General features: G+C 54.5%; 1 protein-coding gene across 8 annotated transcripts; it reads left to right on the plus strand.

The window, feature by feature from the left end:
- Positions 1-331: 331 nt before the first annotated feature.
- On the plus strand, positions 332-13,538 carry phactr4a (phosphatase and actin regulator 4a). Of its 8 annotated transcripts, XM_029845370.1 has the most exons (17): positions 332-693; positions 863-1,338; positions 3,092-3,163; positions 3,858-3,902; positions 7,584-7,754; positions 7,830-7,910; positions 7,994-9,103; positions 9,303-9,641; positions 10,150-10,275; positions 10,760-11,312; positions 11,382-11,602; positions 11,680-11,842; positions 11,935-11,990; positions 12,269-12,330; positions 12,401-12,538; positions 12,675-12,751; positions 12,851-13,538. In XM_029845370.1, the coding sequence occupies exons 4-17, from the start codon at positions 3,890-3,892 to the stop codon at positions 12,864-12,866; spliced, it is 3,126 nt and encodes a 1,041-aa protein (XP_029701230.1). In that variant the 5' UTR covers positions 332-693; positions 863-1,338; positions 3,092-3,163; positions 3,858-3,889; the 3' UTR covers positions 12,867-13,538. The 8 variants fall into 8 exon arrangements, with proteins under 8 accessions (XP_029701230.1, XP_029701228.1, XP_029701229.1 ...); XM_029845368.1 differs by lacking the exon at positions 3,858-3,902; XM_029845369.1 differs by lacking the exon at positions 863-1,338.
- The last annotated feature ends 3,502 nt before the right edge of the window (positions 13,539-17,040 follow it).

Raw genomic sequence — 17,040 nt, forward strand, 5'->3', positions numbered from 1 at the left:
GCGCGTCCACGCAGCAGCGCACCTCGGTGAACCTTTTTATTACATTTATATCTCTATAAACAAACACTCAGAGGGGGTCTTAAGCTGTGGTGTAGCCAAAAAGTCAATTTGCGAATCACCTGTGTGTTTTAGATGATTCTGTAAAGACTCAATCCACTTTATTTCAAGTTCACTTTTGACATTTTTATCAAACATCAAATAAAGTCGTACAATTAATTTAAAAATTTTATGAATCAGGACAAAAACAATGTTTTCAAGGGTAGGTGCGGTTACGTCACTGCTCGATCACGTGACCCCTGTTCCCAGGTGGGGGGGACCGCCGCCCTGCCGTGAACTGCGCACGCGCAACAGTATTTAATCTCACCCACGGAGTTTACTCGAAACACCTTTTTCACGGCTAAAAGTGTCGACGGGGAAGAAGAAACCCAATTTATCCGGCCTCGCCGCTTTTCGGGTAGAATGTAGCAAGTGTTCGCGCGCTCGGCTTTGTTTGCGCGCCCTGTAAAGTGACTTTTGTCGGACTCTTAATTGGGTCGAAAGGTAGTCGGACAAGCTAGTTCCGCCTCGCTGTCGCCCGGTGATCAACAGCGGCGACAAGTGTCAAAAGTAATCAGCGGCCGGGGACGTTCCGGATAAAGGCCTCTTCCACCTGCTGGATAAACGTCCGGGTTCGTTAGCCGAGCACCGCGGGAGGTGAGTTTCCACTTTGCAGCCTTAAACAAAGTCTCCTTTTTATCCAACAGCGACAAGTGGCTGCTAATTTGAGTGCGCTAGCCAAGCTAATGCTACAGTAGCCACCTGTTGCTCACTATAACTTCAGTTGGGGATTAGCGTCATGCCCGTAATGCGTCTCTATCTTTAGCTCTGGCTCCTGTGTTTGGTGGGACCCCCCCGCAAGGAAAATCGAACTTTGCAGAGCCGCTTCCCAGAGCGGCTCCGCCACGGTGGCTAACCTCTGCTGCCGGTTGCACCTTGAACCCGAGCGGCTGCTTCTCCAGATTTACAGTTTGACACCAGGACAGCGCAGCCCCCGCCACGCAGTTTGACACCAGGACAGCGCAGCCCCGCAGCCCCCGCCACGCAGTTTGACACCAGGACAGCGCAGCCCCGCAGCCCCCGCCACTTTAAAACGCGAGGTTCCTGCAGGAGGAAGGATCCCGGTGTTGTGTTACGCTGCAGGGACCGTGGCTGCAGAATTCCACAGCACTTGTTCCAACAAGCATTCCGTGTGTTTGGAGGCGCGTGAAGCTGCAGAGGAGCCGCGCGACGACAGTGTGACGGAGACAAAGGGGGCTGCAGCTCATTGTGTGTGTTCTAGATAAACGACACTTTAATCAGGTCAGTGGCGGCCATTGTGCGTGTGTGTACAGAGAGTTGCAAATAGTTGAATCGGACACTGGCAGGGATTTAACCAGAGGAGGATGGGGGGGGGGGGTCAGGTGGAGACGATGGGCGGGGGCAACTTGATTTTTAGAGGATTCCAACACTGAGGAATTGGACTCCTGCCATGACTTTTACACGTAGTCATGTGACACATGCGCAGGAGGTAAACTCCTGTAATCGTCCTGAAACTATGTGTTAACCTCCGTGTTTGGAACAAAGGTGGGTTTATTCGGCTAATGCGCTTACAGGAGTGAGGAGAAAGGGTGGCTGTGTTGACGTTGGACTCTGGGCTCGTGGGTGACGGTTGCGTAATCATGGTTCTGGGCCCGGCTCGTTCAGATCCACGCAGCTCGTTTCCACGCCCCAGCTTTTATCTCCATTTACAGGGCTCCTCCGTCCCCGGCCGAACAATTAAAGCTCAGAATCTGGTTGTCGTAGAAATGCTCGTCTGTTGGAGTCTCTCACCCGTTCCCCGAGAGCGTCGTGCATCCGGGGAAGATCCCAGGAATCATCACAGCCTTCCGAAGGCAGAATAAAGACTGGCCTCCTGTCCTAATTAAAACAAAGGCGCGCGTGCGGCTCGTCTCGCTAACATCATCTCGTCCCTCTCGGCTTCCATGATTAGAAAATGCTGCTCGCTGGCCGTCTTTGATCGGCCCATTTCCAGGACGCTTCCTTCTGACAGTGGTGCTTAATTAGCGTCAGCGTCTCGTAGTTCTGTCATCTGAATTAATTAATCGTGACAGTTCTCCGCGGCGTGCCACCCCCGCGGCGTGCCCCGTCTCGCCTCCCCTCGCTGGAGCTTGCCCTCCGGTTATCGCTGCTGCCTTTTAATCGTGCGGGACTCTGCAGGAAATCGCTGGTGTTCCACACACGCATCATACATGAAGCCGCTCGTGATCAGAAATGGAGGAGCGTGCGTTTGGTTCTGGGTCCGTGGCGTCGTTCGTTCGTTCAGACGGCGTGTTCCTTTAGAAGGCGGCGGGACAAGCCTTCCTTCTGTGTGGATGCTAGCAACATCGGTGGTGAAAGGTTCGCTTCGGATCCTGTTACAAACCTGAAAATCTGGCTGCTTCCCCCTCCAAAAGTTCTTTAAGTTCTGCTCGGTGCTCGGCCACGGACACCCGGGCGGTCTCCTCCGACAGGGTCGGGTGTGCTGGGGGAAGGGGGGGGCTGGGGGCTGCAGCCCCCGTCTTTACCTGGATGGTGCACCTGGACCAGTCGGTCTCGGCCCGGCTCCTGCGGGACATCTGAGAACAGAACCGAGCTGCCGCCACCCTGAACTTTATCCTGTGAATTATTTGTGAGTCAAGAGGCTCCACGGTCTCTGCGGGAGCTTTGGAACCATGAATAATGAAAGACCCGGTCCTGGCCCACTGATGGCAGCGGTACTTTGGTTCTGCAGGCTGCAGTCCAAGCCGACGTCCCGCGGCGTCCCGCTGGCCCGCTGGCGTCGGGTGTTTGTGCCGACCTGTGGACAACTGGGGCGTCATCTGCCACAGCTGCTGCCGTTTGCTGTTTGTACAGTTCAGCCTGAGACCCGTCAAACCAGTCGGACTGAACCGGTGCCGACCTTTTATGAGGTGTAAAACGAGTGGCGCTTAAAGTTCTCTTCACTGAACCAACAGCAGGCTGAGCGCTACTTCCGGCGATGTGCGATTTTTTTTTTTTTTTTTTTTTTGAAATCTTTTCATTTTGTGTTTTACAGTGGAACCGGTCTGATCCGGCTGGCGAGGGCGGGAACTCTGGGAAGGATCCTTATCCATGATCTCCAACACAAGTAAGTGGGCAAAACACGGACTTCCTGCCTCAGTTCCTCTTTTTCTGATAGTGCCGCAGCCTAAAATCTTAAATTTCAGCAGTTTTTTTCCAGCGGAGCTTCTTCTTTTAGGGCTTTTTAGAACAAACTGACCCTCAGTCCCCGGTTCCAGCTGCTCCTATCAGAGCAGAACCTGACCCGTCCACCGGCTCAGCCTGACACTGCCCCTGCACCAGCTGTACACTCTTGCAGTACACAGGCTGCTGGACTTTGGACATTCCACAGTCCTGGCTGATTACCCCCCCCCCCCCCCCCCCCCCCCTCCCCCATGTCACCGCACCCTTTCATTTTGACCAATTAGCCGCCGGGCTAACATCAGGATGGCTGGTGTCGAGCTCTGCTGGAGAGACGACGCATGCTGGGACAAGTCTGATATCACGCCAACACCAACCCCCCCCACCCCCCCGCCGGCGTCCCCGGAGCTGCTGTAGCTCATTACGCTGACGCTTGTGCTGCCTTTCAGCATAAGTCACTTCTCTGATTTTAGCCCCGTTGCAGCACCTTAAGGCTAAATCTCTGCTCTGAAGCCCCCTTTATTCGTCTCCCCGACAGACATCGATACCGACTACTGACGGACGTCCCGGGTGCTTCTAGGTGCCACTCTTGGTGTTTAATTTGGGTTCACTCATTAAAACTGATCCATCCTTTGTTTCAGCACCTGCCGACTGCTGAGTTTTGTCCGGCGTGATGGAAAACCCCGGTAAGGAAGAACCCTTTGATCCTGGGCTGTGATTAATATTTTATATTTAGACGTGGGCCTTAAAAAGCTGTCACGTCAGCGGTTTGGACGTGCCCCGTGGGGCTTTGTTGTTATCTGAGCTGTAGTATCGCCGGGTCGGTGAGTCAGCGTGATGTTTGTAAAGTTACGAGGCTAAATGCTGGGGGGGGGGGGACCTGTGACGCTTCGGGCTCTCTGATTGGCCCACACCTCCAGGACACGCCCACAGGTGAGCAGAGCCAGTTTGTCTCGCTGTCTCCGGTGGCCTTGTGTCTGTTTTAGCGCTGACCTTGATCAGGACGTAGCTTCTTTCTGAGTGTTTTCCAGGATCAGGATGGCCGTTCATGCGGAATATAACCGTGAGTAAACGCTCTTTCAGCTGTTGAGGAGGGAAATCCGGAATGTTTCAACCGTTTTAAGTCCTCTGCAATGGTTAAATCCTCGTTGAGCTGGACGCTGAGTGTCAGTATCTTTTGTTTGAGTTGGCTTTGTCCCGAGGACGGCGTGTTTTTGTGCGCTATCGGGCTGATGTGACGGCCAGCTCCAGCTTTGTTGAAAGGCCTCATAGATTGTGTGAATCTGACCTGTGAGCTGCGGCGAGTCACGGGTCACGAGGTCCAGGCGGCCGCCGGCCTCAGCGATGCTCCCACCGCTGTCAGAACCCACGATCCCAGTCCAGCATTCCACACATTCCTGTCAGATTTCCCCCTGCTGTGGCTGGAACTGGCCAGCTGATGGCGCCACAGAGGTAGTTTACGCCTTCAGTTACCCAACCGCTTCCAGTTGGATTTAACGCAAAACGAGTTTTTAAATCGGAGACCCACAAACCAAACCAGTTGGTGACGCGTCTTTATCTCCACATGGATTCCCAGTTGAAATTCTGCTTGCTCGGTTTCATCTCCAATCCCAAAGAAGCGTGCAGCTGCTGCCCTCAGAGGGTTCGGTTTGGTGGTTTAAAGCGGCTACAATTTATTTGGAACCAGTGAGGAGCTAATAAAAGCGTTTGCAGTGGGAGATGAAGGGCGCAGCCTGACGTGTGTAATAACGGGTCACGCACGCAGCGCTGCGTTCAGAGGGACGATCCCGGGAACGCCATCGGACACCTACGCGCTGTCACTTCCTCCTCTGAGCCGCCACCTCCCCCGGCTCACCTTCCACGTCTCAGGTTACCTCACCCAGCCCGCCCCTCTCCCTTCAGAGAGCTGTTGTGGGTCTGAACCGTTGGGACCGCCTCCCCCCCCCCCACCAAGGTTTGACGGCTCGACTGGTCAGACCTCAAAGCTCGCCAGCGTGAACTTTGCCCCTGAAAAATCTGCACTCAGGAATGAAAGGCATCCGAGACTGCCGGATTACCATATTGGCGTTACTTATTTATGAAGTCAGAGCGCCAAGAAGGGAGGGACCAGCACCGTAGCGAGTGTGTGTTTGTGTTTTAAAGTCAAAGACTCGCGGAGGGAGAGACCCAGTCGCACCGGCGGGAGGGGAGTGGGGAGGCCAGACACGAGAGCAGCCGGGACGCTCGGGAGCTGCACAGACTCCGTGTTTGGTGGAGGAAGACTGAGGTGGCTTTAGGTTTTGCTCTGCTGCCTGGGGCCTCTGGAGAGGGAGGCCCAGGCAGACCGGAGGGAACGGGCGCCGTAGCATGGGACACAACTCCAGCAGCCAGTCAGTGGCCCAGCAACCAGAGCAGCACAACACTGGTGAGTTGGACTCGAGGCGCCGGAGTTGGCTGCTTTAATTCCTGATGAAGGGCGTCTGGAGTCTGTGCCTGTGCTGAACCTGACGGAGGGGGGGGGGGGGGTTGTTAGAACAGGTGGAGGCAGGGAGAGGAGCTGAAGGCAGCAGGCACCGACAGGTGAGGAGGAATGAAGATGGAATGTGGCGATTGCGAAACGTGCGACCCACACAGGCCTCTCTGTGTGCGCGCTCCTCCATCTCTCCGTGGAAAGGTCTCGGAAAAACAAGATGCCAGGGTGCGAGGCACCGGCTGACACCGGCAGCGCCCCCTCCTCCTCCATCTGGATCTGTTTTTCTTTCTCCCGGCCCGACAACTTTGCTTCCGAGGGTGATTTCTGCCGCACGTTGAGCTCTCTTTGCATAACGAGAGCGGCACTAAGCTGCAGGTCACGAGCAGCGAGGGGAAACAATCGGCTCTTTGTGGATTAAAAGGCTCGTTTTTGGAGCTTTTCCCCACTCTCCACCACAAAAAGGTCTAGAAGGGGCTGGCTGGTGGAGGCCCCTGTGTGTTTTAGCTGCGTTGTCTTTACATATTTGCTCACCGTGCAGAAGTTATTTCTGCCTGTGGTTTGCTGCTGCGTGTGGGTGGTGTCGAGGGTGTCATGTGATTGGCGTGACTCACATGGACGTCCTGAGTGTCGGCGTGCGTGCCGAGTGGCAGTTTCGGGATGCTTTTATGTACACGGTGCATCCGAGTGGGTGATGATTTCAGGGAAAAAAAAAAATGAAGGGGGGGGGGGGGGGGAGTTTTAATCAAACAGAGGAGCTCCTGAGGCGTGGGTGTCACTGTGTAGTCTGAGCATTTAAAGGTTGTTTTTGCCTCCTTTTGCCTGGTTTCTTATGGGTCGACGCCTCTTATCCAGAACCGTGTGCGTTATTTCAAGGGGAACATTCTGTTGCTGGGATCAGGGTTGAGCCGATAGATGGAGCTTTTCTAAAATACACCTAAAAAGCTCAAGTCTAGACTTGTAAAACCGTTGTTGCCTCATAAAGTCGGTATTAATGCTGTAACCTCGGTCGGCAGCCTGCAAACATTTGATTTTCGCTCTTCTAACTTTATTTATGGTCTTAAAAACTCCCCGTTTGAGTCTTTACTTGTCATTTTTGCTAATTACACTACAGTCAAAGTGGTGTTTACAACTTCTGAACTTTAATATTTGTCCCATTTGAAGTGTTTAAGACGGACGTGTCCATAAGTTGGAGGTGCTATAGATCAAGTGTCCTCTAATTTGACCTTTGTACGGGGGCAGAGGGTGGATTCCGTCTTTGTCCCGAGCCTGACAGCTGTTCCATATGTCGGATAAAATGGTGACCAAAAGCTTTACACATGATACCAGCGACCAGCCTGATTGGTTGGACTGGGATTGTGTGCTCTGCTTCAGCTGACAGTAAAGTTAGCTTTAGCTCCGTTAGCGTTCCTCTCACAGCTTTCTCTCCATTTTTATTCATGAACCCGAGCCATGACCACGAGATGTGGGTGGAATCAGACCTTTGGAGGGGAGAAAACCAGCCTCCCAGTCACCAGAGCTCCCAGTCGCGCTCCCCCACTGCGTGTTGGAAATAGCTGCGATATTATTGCACGTGTGTGTCGAATTTCCTTGAATTTCGCCTCATCGCTGCAACGCAAACATCCCGAAGCTTTGGCGGCAGCAGGAATAAAGCGGTTTGAAAGACGTTCTCGGGAGGGCATCGGAAGTGTCGTAAATAACAATGTGTCGGAGCCGCCAGCGACTCATCACCTAAGAATTCTAATGGCGGTTTCACGCCCAGCCGCCGGTGTCTTCAGCTCGCCTTAAAAGGCTCATTTTGGAATTCTGAATCATCACACGTGTCCCAATGTTTGAGCTGGTTTGCCCGTATTCCAACGGTGAGCCTGTTGTTCCCCATCATTCTCCTGATTTGAGCCTTTTTTTTTGTCTGACGCAGACGATGAAGCCGACCTGCAGCAGAGCGCCACGCGGGGGGAGGACGAACACTCCAGCGGCAGCACGCCGCCGGCCAAACGCAAAGGCAAGTTCGCCAAGATGGGACGGATTTTCAAGCCCTGGAAATGGAGGAAGAAGAAACCCAGTGAAAAGTTCACCGAAACATCCATAGGTGCGTTGGCCGCTCGTCTGCACCACTTGTGGGGGGGGACTCTGCCTCATGGAGTCTTTATTTTCCTCTTTTCAGCACTGGAAAGGAAAATTTCGGTGAGAAAAAGTCGTCAGGAGCTGATTGACAGGGGCGTCCTCAAGGACATCCCAGAGAACGGTCGGTCCAGCTCTGTTGTAGAGTTTAGAGTTTACGTTGGGACCGTCTGTCCTGACTGTTGTCCTTTTGTCCTCCTGGAGCAGAGAGCAATGACCTGAACCAACACAAAGGGCAACCAGTGAAAAATGGACACCTGCTGGCGATGGACGTGGACAGGGTGTCTGAAATGGGGGCGAGGGTTTCCCGAGGGGAGTCCGACATCAAGGGTAATCCCGTCAGGCCGCCCCAGGCGGAGGAGCGCAGGACAAGGACGGCGTCCGATGCTTCACGGAGTAATCGCGCCCCCCTGGACGTGGACTCGCACGCACGGCTCGCCGTGGACGTGGACAGACGAGGACGCCTGCCGTCGGATCTGGAAAACAGGGGCGGGTCCTTGCAGCGAGGACCTCCCCAGGAAGACCGATATCGCAGAGAAGAGAGGAGGAACGGCAAAGAGAGGGAGGACAGAGGGAAGAAGACCAGGGAAGAGGTGGAGAGAAGGGACTGGAGAGAGGACAGGGAGCGGAAAGACGAGAGGCCGGAGAGGGAAAACAGGGAAAGGAGAGAGCGTGACCGGAGGGAAGACGATAGGGAGAAAAGAGATCGCGATGAAAGGAGGGATCGTAACGAACGGGAGCGCAGAGACCCTGACGAGCGGGAGCGGAGGGATCGGGATGAGCGGGAGCGCAGGGATCGGGATGAGCGGGAACGCAGGGATCGGGATGAGAGAGAAAGGAGGGATCGTGAGGAGAGGGAAAGGAGGGATCGGGATGAGAGGGAAAGGAGTGAGCGGGAAAAGAGGGAACGCGAGGAGAGGGAAAGGAGGGATCGGGATGAGCGAGAACGGAGGGATCGTGAGGAGAGGGAAAGGAGGGATCGGGATGAGCGGGACCGGAGGGACAGGGTGGAAGATCGACGGTTTGAAAGGAAGGATGTTAGAGATGACAAAAAAGATGAGCGTGAAGACAGGGAAAGGAAAGACGTCCGCGGAGAAAGAGACGACGGCGATAGAAGACAGAGCAGGGACAGATGGGAAGAGAGGGAGAGGAGAGACGTCCGGGACCTGGCCAGGCCCGCCTCCGACATGGACCTGCGAGCTCCTCTGCTGAAGAGCTCCTCGGAGGACAACAAGAGGGTTCGTCCAGCCTCCGAGGCCGACAAGAGGAGCACCCTCCCCAGATACGTCCCTCCTGCGGAGCTTGGAGACCGCTCAGGTAGGAGCGCCGCCCCTGATCCGGGAGCATCATTGTGTTGTTAGAGTGGAGCCCGGACCTGAAAGGTTCTGCTGGTGAGGGACGGTTCTCACGCCGTCGACGTGACACCTGGCTGCTCCTCAAATGTTTACTTCCTGTGTGGCGTCGGTGCAGGCGTTGTGACGCGTGTTTGTCGTGTGTGTGTTTGTCACCTGTGTAGAAGTTGCTGCTGTCCGCTTCATCCCAGACCCTCCCCAGGAACCGCCGCCGCTCAAACAACCTCTGCTCCCTCCGAAATTTCCCACCGACTCCAGGAGCACCGCCCAGTCCTCCTCCTCCTCGTCCTCCTCTTCCTCCTCCTCGTCCTCCTCCTCAGCTGCCCCCCCTGTGGCCAAGCCGCCCCGGACAGTCTCCCTGTTGATGGACGACCTCCCCCGGCAGCCCCCCGCCGCTCCTTCCATAGCTGAGGAGGCCCCGCCCCCTGTGCCTCCCCACGCCAAGCAGCCTCCCGTCCCCCCTCCCAAACCCACCAACCGCAACAGCAACCCAGCCCTGTTCGGTGAGTCTATCGGCCGTCCGCCTGTCGCCCCGGCGACATTATCCACCACCTTTCCGGTATCCGACGGTAACCAGTTGTGGTTTCAGCCGCTCTGGCTTCCAGAACGGTTCCGTGTGTTTATGGACACGTTCGTCCCTCCCCAGGAGAGTCCCTGAGCCCAGCGATGCTGCTGCGTGTCCGTTTACGCTCTTGGACTGAGTCCGCAGGGCTTTTTCCTTGTTTGCTCCCAGTAACTTGCTTTATAGAGGGAATATTTACATTGCTGCTGGACTTTGACTCCATTCCAGGGCTGAGTGAGAACAACTGGATTGTTAGAAAACGGCTGAAACCAGCTCGGCCGTCTGTTCAGGGCTTTACGTAACTGGGTAATTAACTCCAGGATGTCGTGTTTCACTGAAACCGGGTTAGTCACCAGGTTGCTCAATCCCAGGACAGGTTTTGTCCGAAACCGTCCGCATGGAAGCGCGCGCCCAGCTCCGTCCCTGACTCGTCCGCTCATTTTTCCCAGCAGTCTCCTCATTGAGCAGAGGCTGTAGGGTCGGGCAGCCCTGTTACTGGACCAGCTGGAGGCGCCAGAGCCAGCTCGCCCTCTACCTCTCTCTACCCGTCTACCTGCGGCACCGGACCGGCTCAGGTAGTCAGCCCCCGGGCCCTGAGGCCCCCGGGCCTCCACCGGGCCCGTGTCGCATGTGCGGTTGCACGTTGGCTCACTCGTGTTCTGCCTTAAACATGCATGAAACACACGTCTGGATGTTCCCCACCGACTGTTGCTGTTGCTGTTTCACTCTGTGCTGACACGGTAACCGGCCTGATGGTAACCGGCCTGATGGTAACCGGCCTGATGGTAACCGGCCTGATGGTAACCAGCCTGATGGTAACCGGCCTGATAGTAACCGGCCTGATAGTAACCAGCCTGATGGTAACAGGAACAGCTCGTACAACCTCTTTATTTATTTTTTATTTTATTTTTTTTTGTTGGACTAACTTCACCTGCTGTGCCCCTCCCTCCCTCGCTCTTCACTCCCCTCCTCACTCCCTTACATCCTCCCTCCTCACTTCCTTCCTCCTCCCTCCCTCCCTCCTAATAATGACTAATTGTAGCATTCCTCTCTAACCAGCGGAGCTCTCACAGCCCGGCAGCAGCATCGTGGTCGTGCCAGCACCAGCCAAGCGCTCGCCGCCAGCGCCACCGAAGAGGTTGACCCCGGTCACCAAGCGCCATTCCGTGGACCCGTCCCCTCCCAGCCAGCCAGAGGCTCCCACCACTGCCCCCGTGACGGCGCCCTCTACTGTCCATAAAGGAGATGGCAGCGACGACGCTGGCGTTCCTCCGGCCTTCGCTGACCCCCTGCCTTCACCCCCCTCCCACATACCTCCGTCCCCTCCCAGGGTCCAGTCCCTAAAACTGCCCAGCCACCCCTCCCAGGGTCCAGTGCCGACTGTACAGGCGGATCCCCCCAGCCCGACCACCGAGCCGCCCAGCCAGCCTCCTGCCATCCCTCTGCACATCCTCATCCAGAGGGCGCTGGCGAGCCCCGGGCCCGTCCAGCCCAACCCGGACAGCTCCCAGAGGGCTCACTCGCTGCTGTTCGAGATGCCCCCAGAAGTTCTGGTGGAGAGGGGGGGCAACAGCAGGCACTCGCTGCCCATCACCATCGAGCCCATCAGGCTGTAAGTGGGACTTGATTCCGGGTTCCCTCCAGAACTTTGCCGTCATCTCACAGCCGGACTCTCTTACAGACCCGATGACGACGACTTCGACATGGAGGAGGAGCTGAAGAAGCTGCACCCCCCCCGGCCTCCTCGCCAGCTCGAGCTGGAGCCTCGCAGCAGGAGGGGGCTGGTGGGGGACCCCAGAGTCGGCGTCATCCCCGAGGGCCGAGGGGACAGCGAGGACGAGGAGTCCGACTCCGACGGGCCGATTCTGTACAGAGACGACGACGACGAAGACGTTCCGATGAGTAAGCTGGAGTTTAAACGTCTGGAGCTTTCCAAAGCTGTGCGTTTCCACTCTGACGCTGTCCGTCTCCCGTTCCAGGCGGCCTGGCGAGCCGGGTCAAGAGGAAGGACACGTTGGCCATGAAGCTGGAGCGGCAGGAGAGGGAGGAGCGGGAAGCTGAGGAGAGCCAGGCCGGCCTGAGCTGGAGCAGCAGGGAGCAGTGGGAGGAGATGAGGAACAGGATCGGGACCACTCTGACCAGGTACGCTACCGGAGGAGGGCGCGATGGAGCCGTCCATCGCCCGACCTCGTCACGCCGTTCCCGCTACAATCAGCCGTGTTGTGTGTCCTCAGGCGGCTGAGCCAGAGGCCGACGGCAGAGGAGCTGAAGCAGAGGAACATCCTCCAGGGTGAGCGGCGTTCTTTACCCAGCAATCACGAGCAGGATCGCCCAGTGGTGGAAATTTCCCAACTTCGGGGGCTCGTATGGCCCAGAAATGCTGCGTCAGCAAACACGCTGCCTAGCTAGCAAAGCTAAGGAGCGTTAGCCGTGCTAGACGTTGATCAGCCCCCCTCATCTAGATGCCATACGTGTTGGTATCTGTCAGCACTTCGTGATGAGGATGGTGCCCTGGGGGGGGGGGAGCCACCGCGGCGCTAACTCCTGGAATGTCTCTTCTCTCCGCAGCCAAGAACGAAGCAGACCGGCGACTGGAGAGATACGAGATCAAGCGCAGGCTCACCAGAAAGGTCAGCACGCCGCCACCACAACACCCCCCCGGCTGGTGAACCATCCACTAACCCCCCCCTCCTGGTTTAGCTGTCACAGAGGCCGACGGTGGCTGAGCTCCAGGCCAGGAAGATCCTCCGGTTCCACGAGTACGTGGAGACGACCGAGGCCGAGGACTACGACCGCAGGGCGGACAAACCCTGGACCAAACTCACCCCCGCTGACAAGGTGAGAGCACCTGTGTGCTGGTGCCCCCCCCCCCCTTTCCGACGACCCGTTCCATAAATGATTTGAGGTTTCAGAGGAAACAATGATTAGGAGCCAGTTTGGGGGGGGTGATGTAACCATGTGGGTGTGTTTGCAGGCTGCCATCCGCAAAGAGCTGAATGAATTCAAGAGTTCAGAGATGGAGGTCCACGAGGACAGCAGGATCTACACCCGGTCAGAGCCCACAGAGAATTCAGCCACATTCGCTCGATCCGCTCTCCTCCCAGTGGGAATAAAAACCTTTGCATTCTGGAATTCTGCTCCTTCCTCCAGGTTCCATCGGCCTTAGCTGTGCTGCTGACCAGGAATCGGACTGGGAGCCACAGGAAGACCCCCCTCCCCCCCGTTCCTGACCGACCCGCTTCCACGCCGCAAACTGGAACCAAAGCGGCAGAAGCTTCGAGATCCTCGGGCCTTTTCCAGGTTTTGGACTGTGGAATCCAGGACAGAGAGAGAACCCCCCCCCCCCAGCTGAGGGGAGGAGGACCGGAAAGGACCACCTGCTGGGGTGGTACCACAGCCTGGACTTGTTCTGCTGACACTGCTGTAAATCTGGACTCCCACCAGGGCGCCACATCCTTCGGCGCCGGCCTTAAGTCCCCCCACGCACTTCAGAACGTGACCGGGGGGGTTTATTTAAACCTTTAGACTATTTAAACCCCACGCACACCCTCAGTGCATTTTTACTGTATTTTTGATGATCATTTGAAAGGTTCCTCGTCAAGGTGTGTAGAAAATTTGAAACACTGTAATTAACACTTATTTTCCTTCCTGGTGCTTTCTATATGCACACTAGACGTGTAGATTTATACTGTGCATCAACAGCGACGCTTTTAATTGTAAAGTATTTAGTAGTAATGACACTTTTATTACAGAGATTAAGTTTTTTTTTTTTTTTTTTGTTAAACCTTGTTTATGTGAACAATCTTCAGAAATTAAAAAAAAATCCTGTGATTTTTTATTTATTTTTAAAAAAAAAAGTTTTTTTCGCCCTTCGTGTCTCTGGCTGCGCTGCCACAAACCGCCGGGAGGGGGCAGCGTTTCCCCGGCAACAAACCCACTGACCCGCCGGAACACGCACGGTGTCGCGTGATCCCCGGCCGGTACTGGATTTACTCCTGGCGGCTCGGTACCGGAGTGGAGGCGGGGTCTGAGCCTGGAGCCGGGTCGCTGGTCCGTCCAACAGGTCCAGACGGCAAATCCCGAAGAAACGGAAACATTCTGAGGACACGAGACGATATTTAAAAGGATGAAAAGTTCCCTGTCGACCAATCAGAGGACTGCATTGTCCGTAGCCCCGCCCATATTCGTGGTGACACGCACTGGCCACTCCCACTTGGTGTCGACGTCTTTCGATGAGCTAAATTGAGTTTACGTGTTTTAAGCGTGAGGGACAACAAAATAGCGATCTTTTTTTCTATGACGACGACCCAGAGTTGGAGGAAGCTGTGAAAACAAGTTAATTCGAAATAGCCTAAATGCTAACATCGGCTAATGCTCCTGAGTTTTGTCCCTAAACTCATCAAGCTTCTCGTTTTTGGCGGCACATCCGGATATGATCTTTTATCGCAGGTAAACTCTTTGGCGTACATTACATTCATGGCAACTGTTAGCATCATAGCTAATAGAAATGGTCATTTTTATGGGAAAAGGGTATTTGATGCCACGTGACTTCCACTGGAGGAGGTGGACTGAGTTAGTGGACAGCTACTTTGTACCCATTTTATTAGTTTTGTGCTAGCTGGGGGCTCCTGTGGCGGCCTGACTCTCCTCACGCCTTCATACGACCACGAGAGGTTCAAATGCTATGAGAAATGCTACGAGAGCGGCGGCGGCTGTGCAGGGGAACAGGAACGGTCAAGCATCACTCGACGCCGCCGGAGATGAAGAGCTGGCGTGGGAGCGTTGAGCTGTTCCACGCTAACGGAGCGTTCTTGAAGTTCTTTTGCTACCTTTTCTCTGCACCCAGGAGCCTTTTCCAAATTAATGTGGGCCTGAGCCGCTCCGTCGAGCATGATGCTAACTGTGGCGTTAACAGAGGAGTGACTGGCAAGCTACGCTAATTAGCGGGGCTTCGCTGCCTTTCCCATCCTGGAGGACAACGAGTAGCGCTAAACTCTTTGAGGCTAAACAGATAAATAAGTGTTGTTTATTGTTGAGGTTTCTCCTGGAGAATGTTGGATAACCACATCTGAAAACAGGAAAATTAGCAGAGGAAGAAAGCTTAGGACGAGGCGGAGCTTCTAGTCAACCTCGTCTTCTTGTTAATGAAGAACAAAGTCAAACTTGAACCCAGAACCTTTAGGCGATTGCTAATCTTTGCGCTGCTGTCATGCCCCAGGACTACGCCCTGTGGTGCTAGTTAAAAATGCACAGGTTAGCATAAAACCCTTAGCTTTAGTTTGCTTCTTTTCCCAATAAACACCGAAGCTTCCCCCTACCGGTAGCTGTTAGCATTTAGCTCAACAGCGAAGTTCCAACAAGGCTTTGTTTGCATATCCTTGGATCAGCTCCAGGGACTAGCGTGGTATTAGCATGTCCACCACTCAGGAGTGAGAGGAACCAGCAGTAAATTCGTACATGCTAACAAACGAGGGATGCATAATTAATGAGACTCTCGCCGTAGCGATGTATAATTTATGGGTTTTAAGACAAATGGTTGAGTTTTGCTCGCGGGAAGTTCATGTCTGCTGGCGCCCTTTAGCCCGGCGTTGGTGCGAGGTTAGCATCCCCCGCTATCACGCGCTGCAGTCGCTCACGAGTGGTCAGCAGGAACTCGCGGTAGCAGCTGCTGCCTGCAGATAAAGACCTTCCACTCGTCCCTTCCTCATCCTCTCTTGGTCCCCCCCCCCCCCGTGTCCGCGGCGCCTCTTAGCTGCCGTGTAATCACCTGAAATTACCGTCTAAAGTGGTTCAGCACCTGCAGTTGTCAGAAGATGGAACTGTATCCCACAATGCACTTCACCTGGGCCAGAATAGTCGATGGTTCAGTGACAGGTGTTTTAATCAACAATCCCACTTTCAGATTTGCTCGTTAAGTCCCAGAGACGTAGCGCCGCGGCTAGCTGCGTGATTTAAAGCCTTGGTGCTGTTTCGTTCGGCTCCGAAGCTCAAACTCTCTCCTTTTCATTTTCTTCCTTCAGTGAAAAGTCGTAATCCTCGGTGGCGTCCTGAACGTTAGCCGCCGCGGCTCTTAATCCCGCTGATGGGCTCGTAATTTACATGTTCAATCACGGCGGAAAAACGTTCCTTTATCGCCCGGCACAGAATTCGCTTCCACGACTATTACAGATGTGTTGCACGGTTAATAGCTCGAACGTAGCGCAAACATTTGAGTTCTAAACATCCTACAATGCTAACATTAGCAACGAAATCAAGCAAAAATGTCTTTTTGATGCCAGTTGATGTATTTTTTGTGTTTTAAATTTGCATACAAAGGCCAGTGCTTCCGCCCCCTGGTGGTGGGACGAGATAACGTCCCTGTTGTTGTAGATCCACTCGAGTCCATCGGTTTATCAGAATAAAACAGTTGAGATTAGCGAACATTAATATTCACGCACGTCCGTTAGCGCGTGTTATCGCGGCCGCTGTTACGTAAGCAAACAAATCCGAAGCTGCACAGACGTGCGTGTCCAGCAGAAGAAGCGTATCGGCGCTCCTGCTCCGGTTCCCCTCCTCTTATCTGGGAACCTAATTACCTCCAGGTCCCTGTGTCCCAGCCTCCGTTGCCACGGGAACAGCTGTTGACATCCCCAAAGATTAAACCTGGAAGCTAACTCGTGTTCGTGTTCCCCCAGAACGGACTGAAATCGTTTGCGATGTTGCTAACAGGTTTTTTTTCGTCTGTATGTGTTGATGATCCGGTTTATCGTTCGCGCTCTTCTCGTGACTCTGCTCGCCCTGCTATCATGCTAATCATGCTATATTTCTTGGGTTTTGACCTACAGCTGCAACCATCTCGACATCATCCTCCACGTAAATTAGCACACGGCCTTAAATTAGCACCAAAGCTACATCTCGCCCTCTCGGTTCCAGAGCGGTTGTGAATACGTGAACAATTGCTGTCAACAGCTCAAACACGCAGCAGATTTACGGGATCGGTCAAAGGCTAATGACTTCAAGCTAGCACAAGGTCAACGCGGCGACCTCGGGAGTTTTCCGCTGGCGTAAGAGTAGTGATAAAGTATCATTCTGTCACTTTTTGTTTAAGGCTAATGTTAGCTAGCATGCCCCAAAAATCCCAGACTCGGAAGGGCCCAAATAGCTAGCACATTAGCAACAACTATACATCCGAGATTCAACAGCGGAGGATAACACAGCTGTCAAGTGGTTACAAGTTTTCCGAACCTGCTGAACCTGCTGGAGAACATCTGACGGATGAACCCGCCATGAGTCCGGCGCCGCTAATGGAGCCAAGTGCTAGTGTGTGTGTGTGTGTGTGTGTGCGTGTGTGCGTGTGTGTG

The sequence above is a fragment of the Takifugu rubripes genome, chromosome 12 (assembly GCF_901000725.2).
Source record: "Takifugu rubripes chromosome 12, fTakRub1.2, whole genome shotgun sequence".
Classification (NCBI taxonomy): domain Eukaryota; kingdom Metazoa; phylum Chordata; class Actinopteri; order Tetraodontiformes; family Tetraodontidae; genus Takifugu; species Takifugu rubripes.

Coding starts and splice junctions, on each gene's coding strand:
- phactr4a (XM_029845365.1), top strand. CDS start 5,563: ATGGGACACAACTCCAGCAGCCAGTCAGTGGCCCAGCAACCAGAGCAG. Junction 11,843..11,934: donor ATCGGGACCACTCTGACCAG/GTACGCTACCGG, acceptor GTGTGTCCTCAG/GCGGCTGAGCCAGAGGCCGA. Junction 12,539..12,674: donor AACTCACCCCCGCTGACAAG/GTGAGAGCACCT, acceptor GTGTGTTTGCAG/GCTGCCATCCGCAAAGAGCT.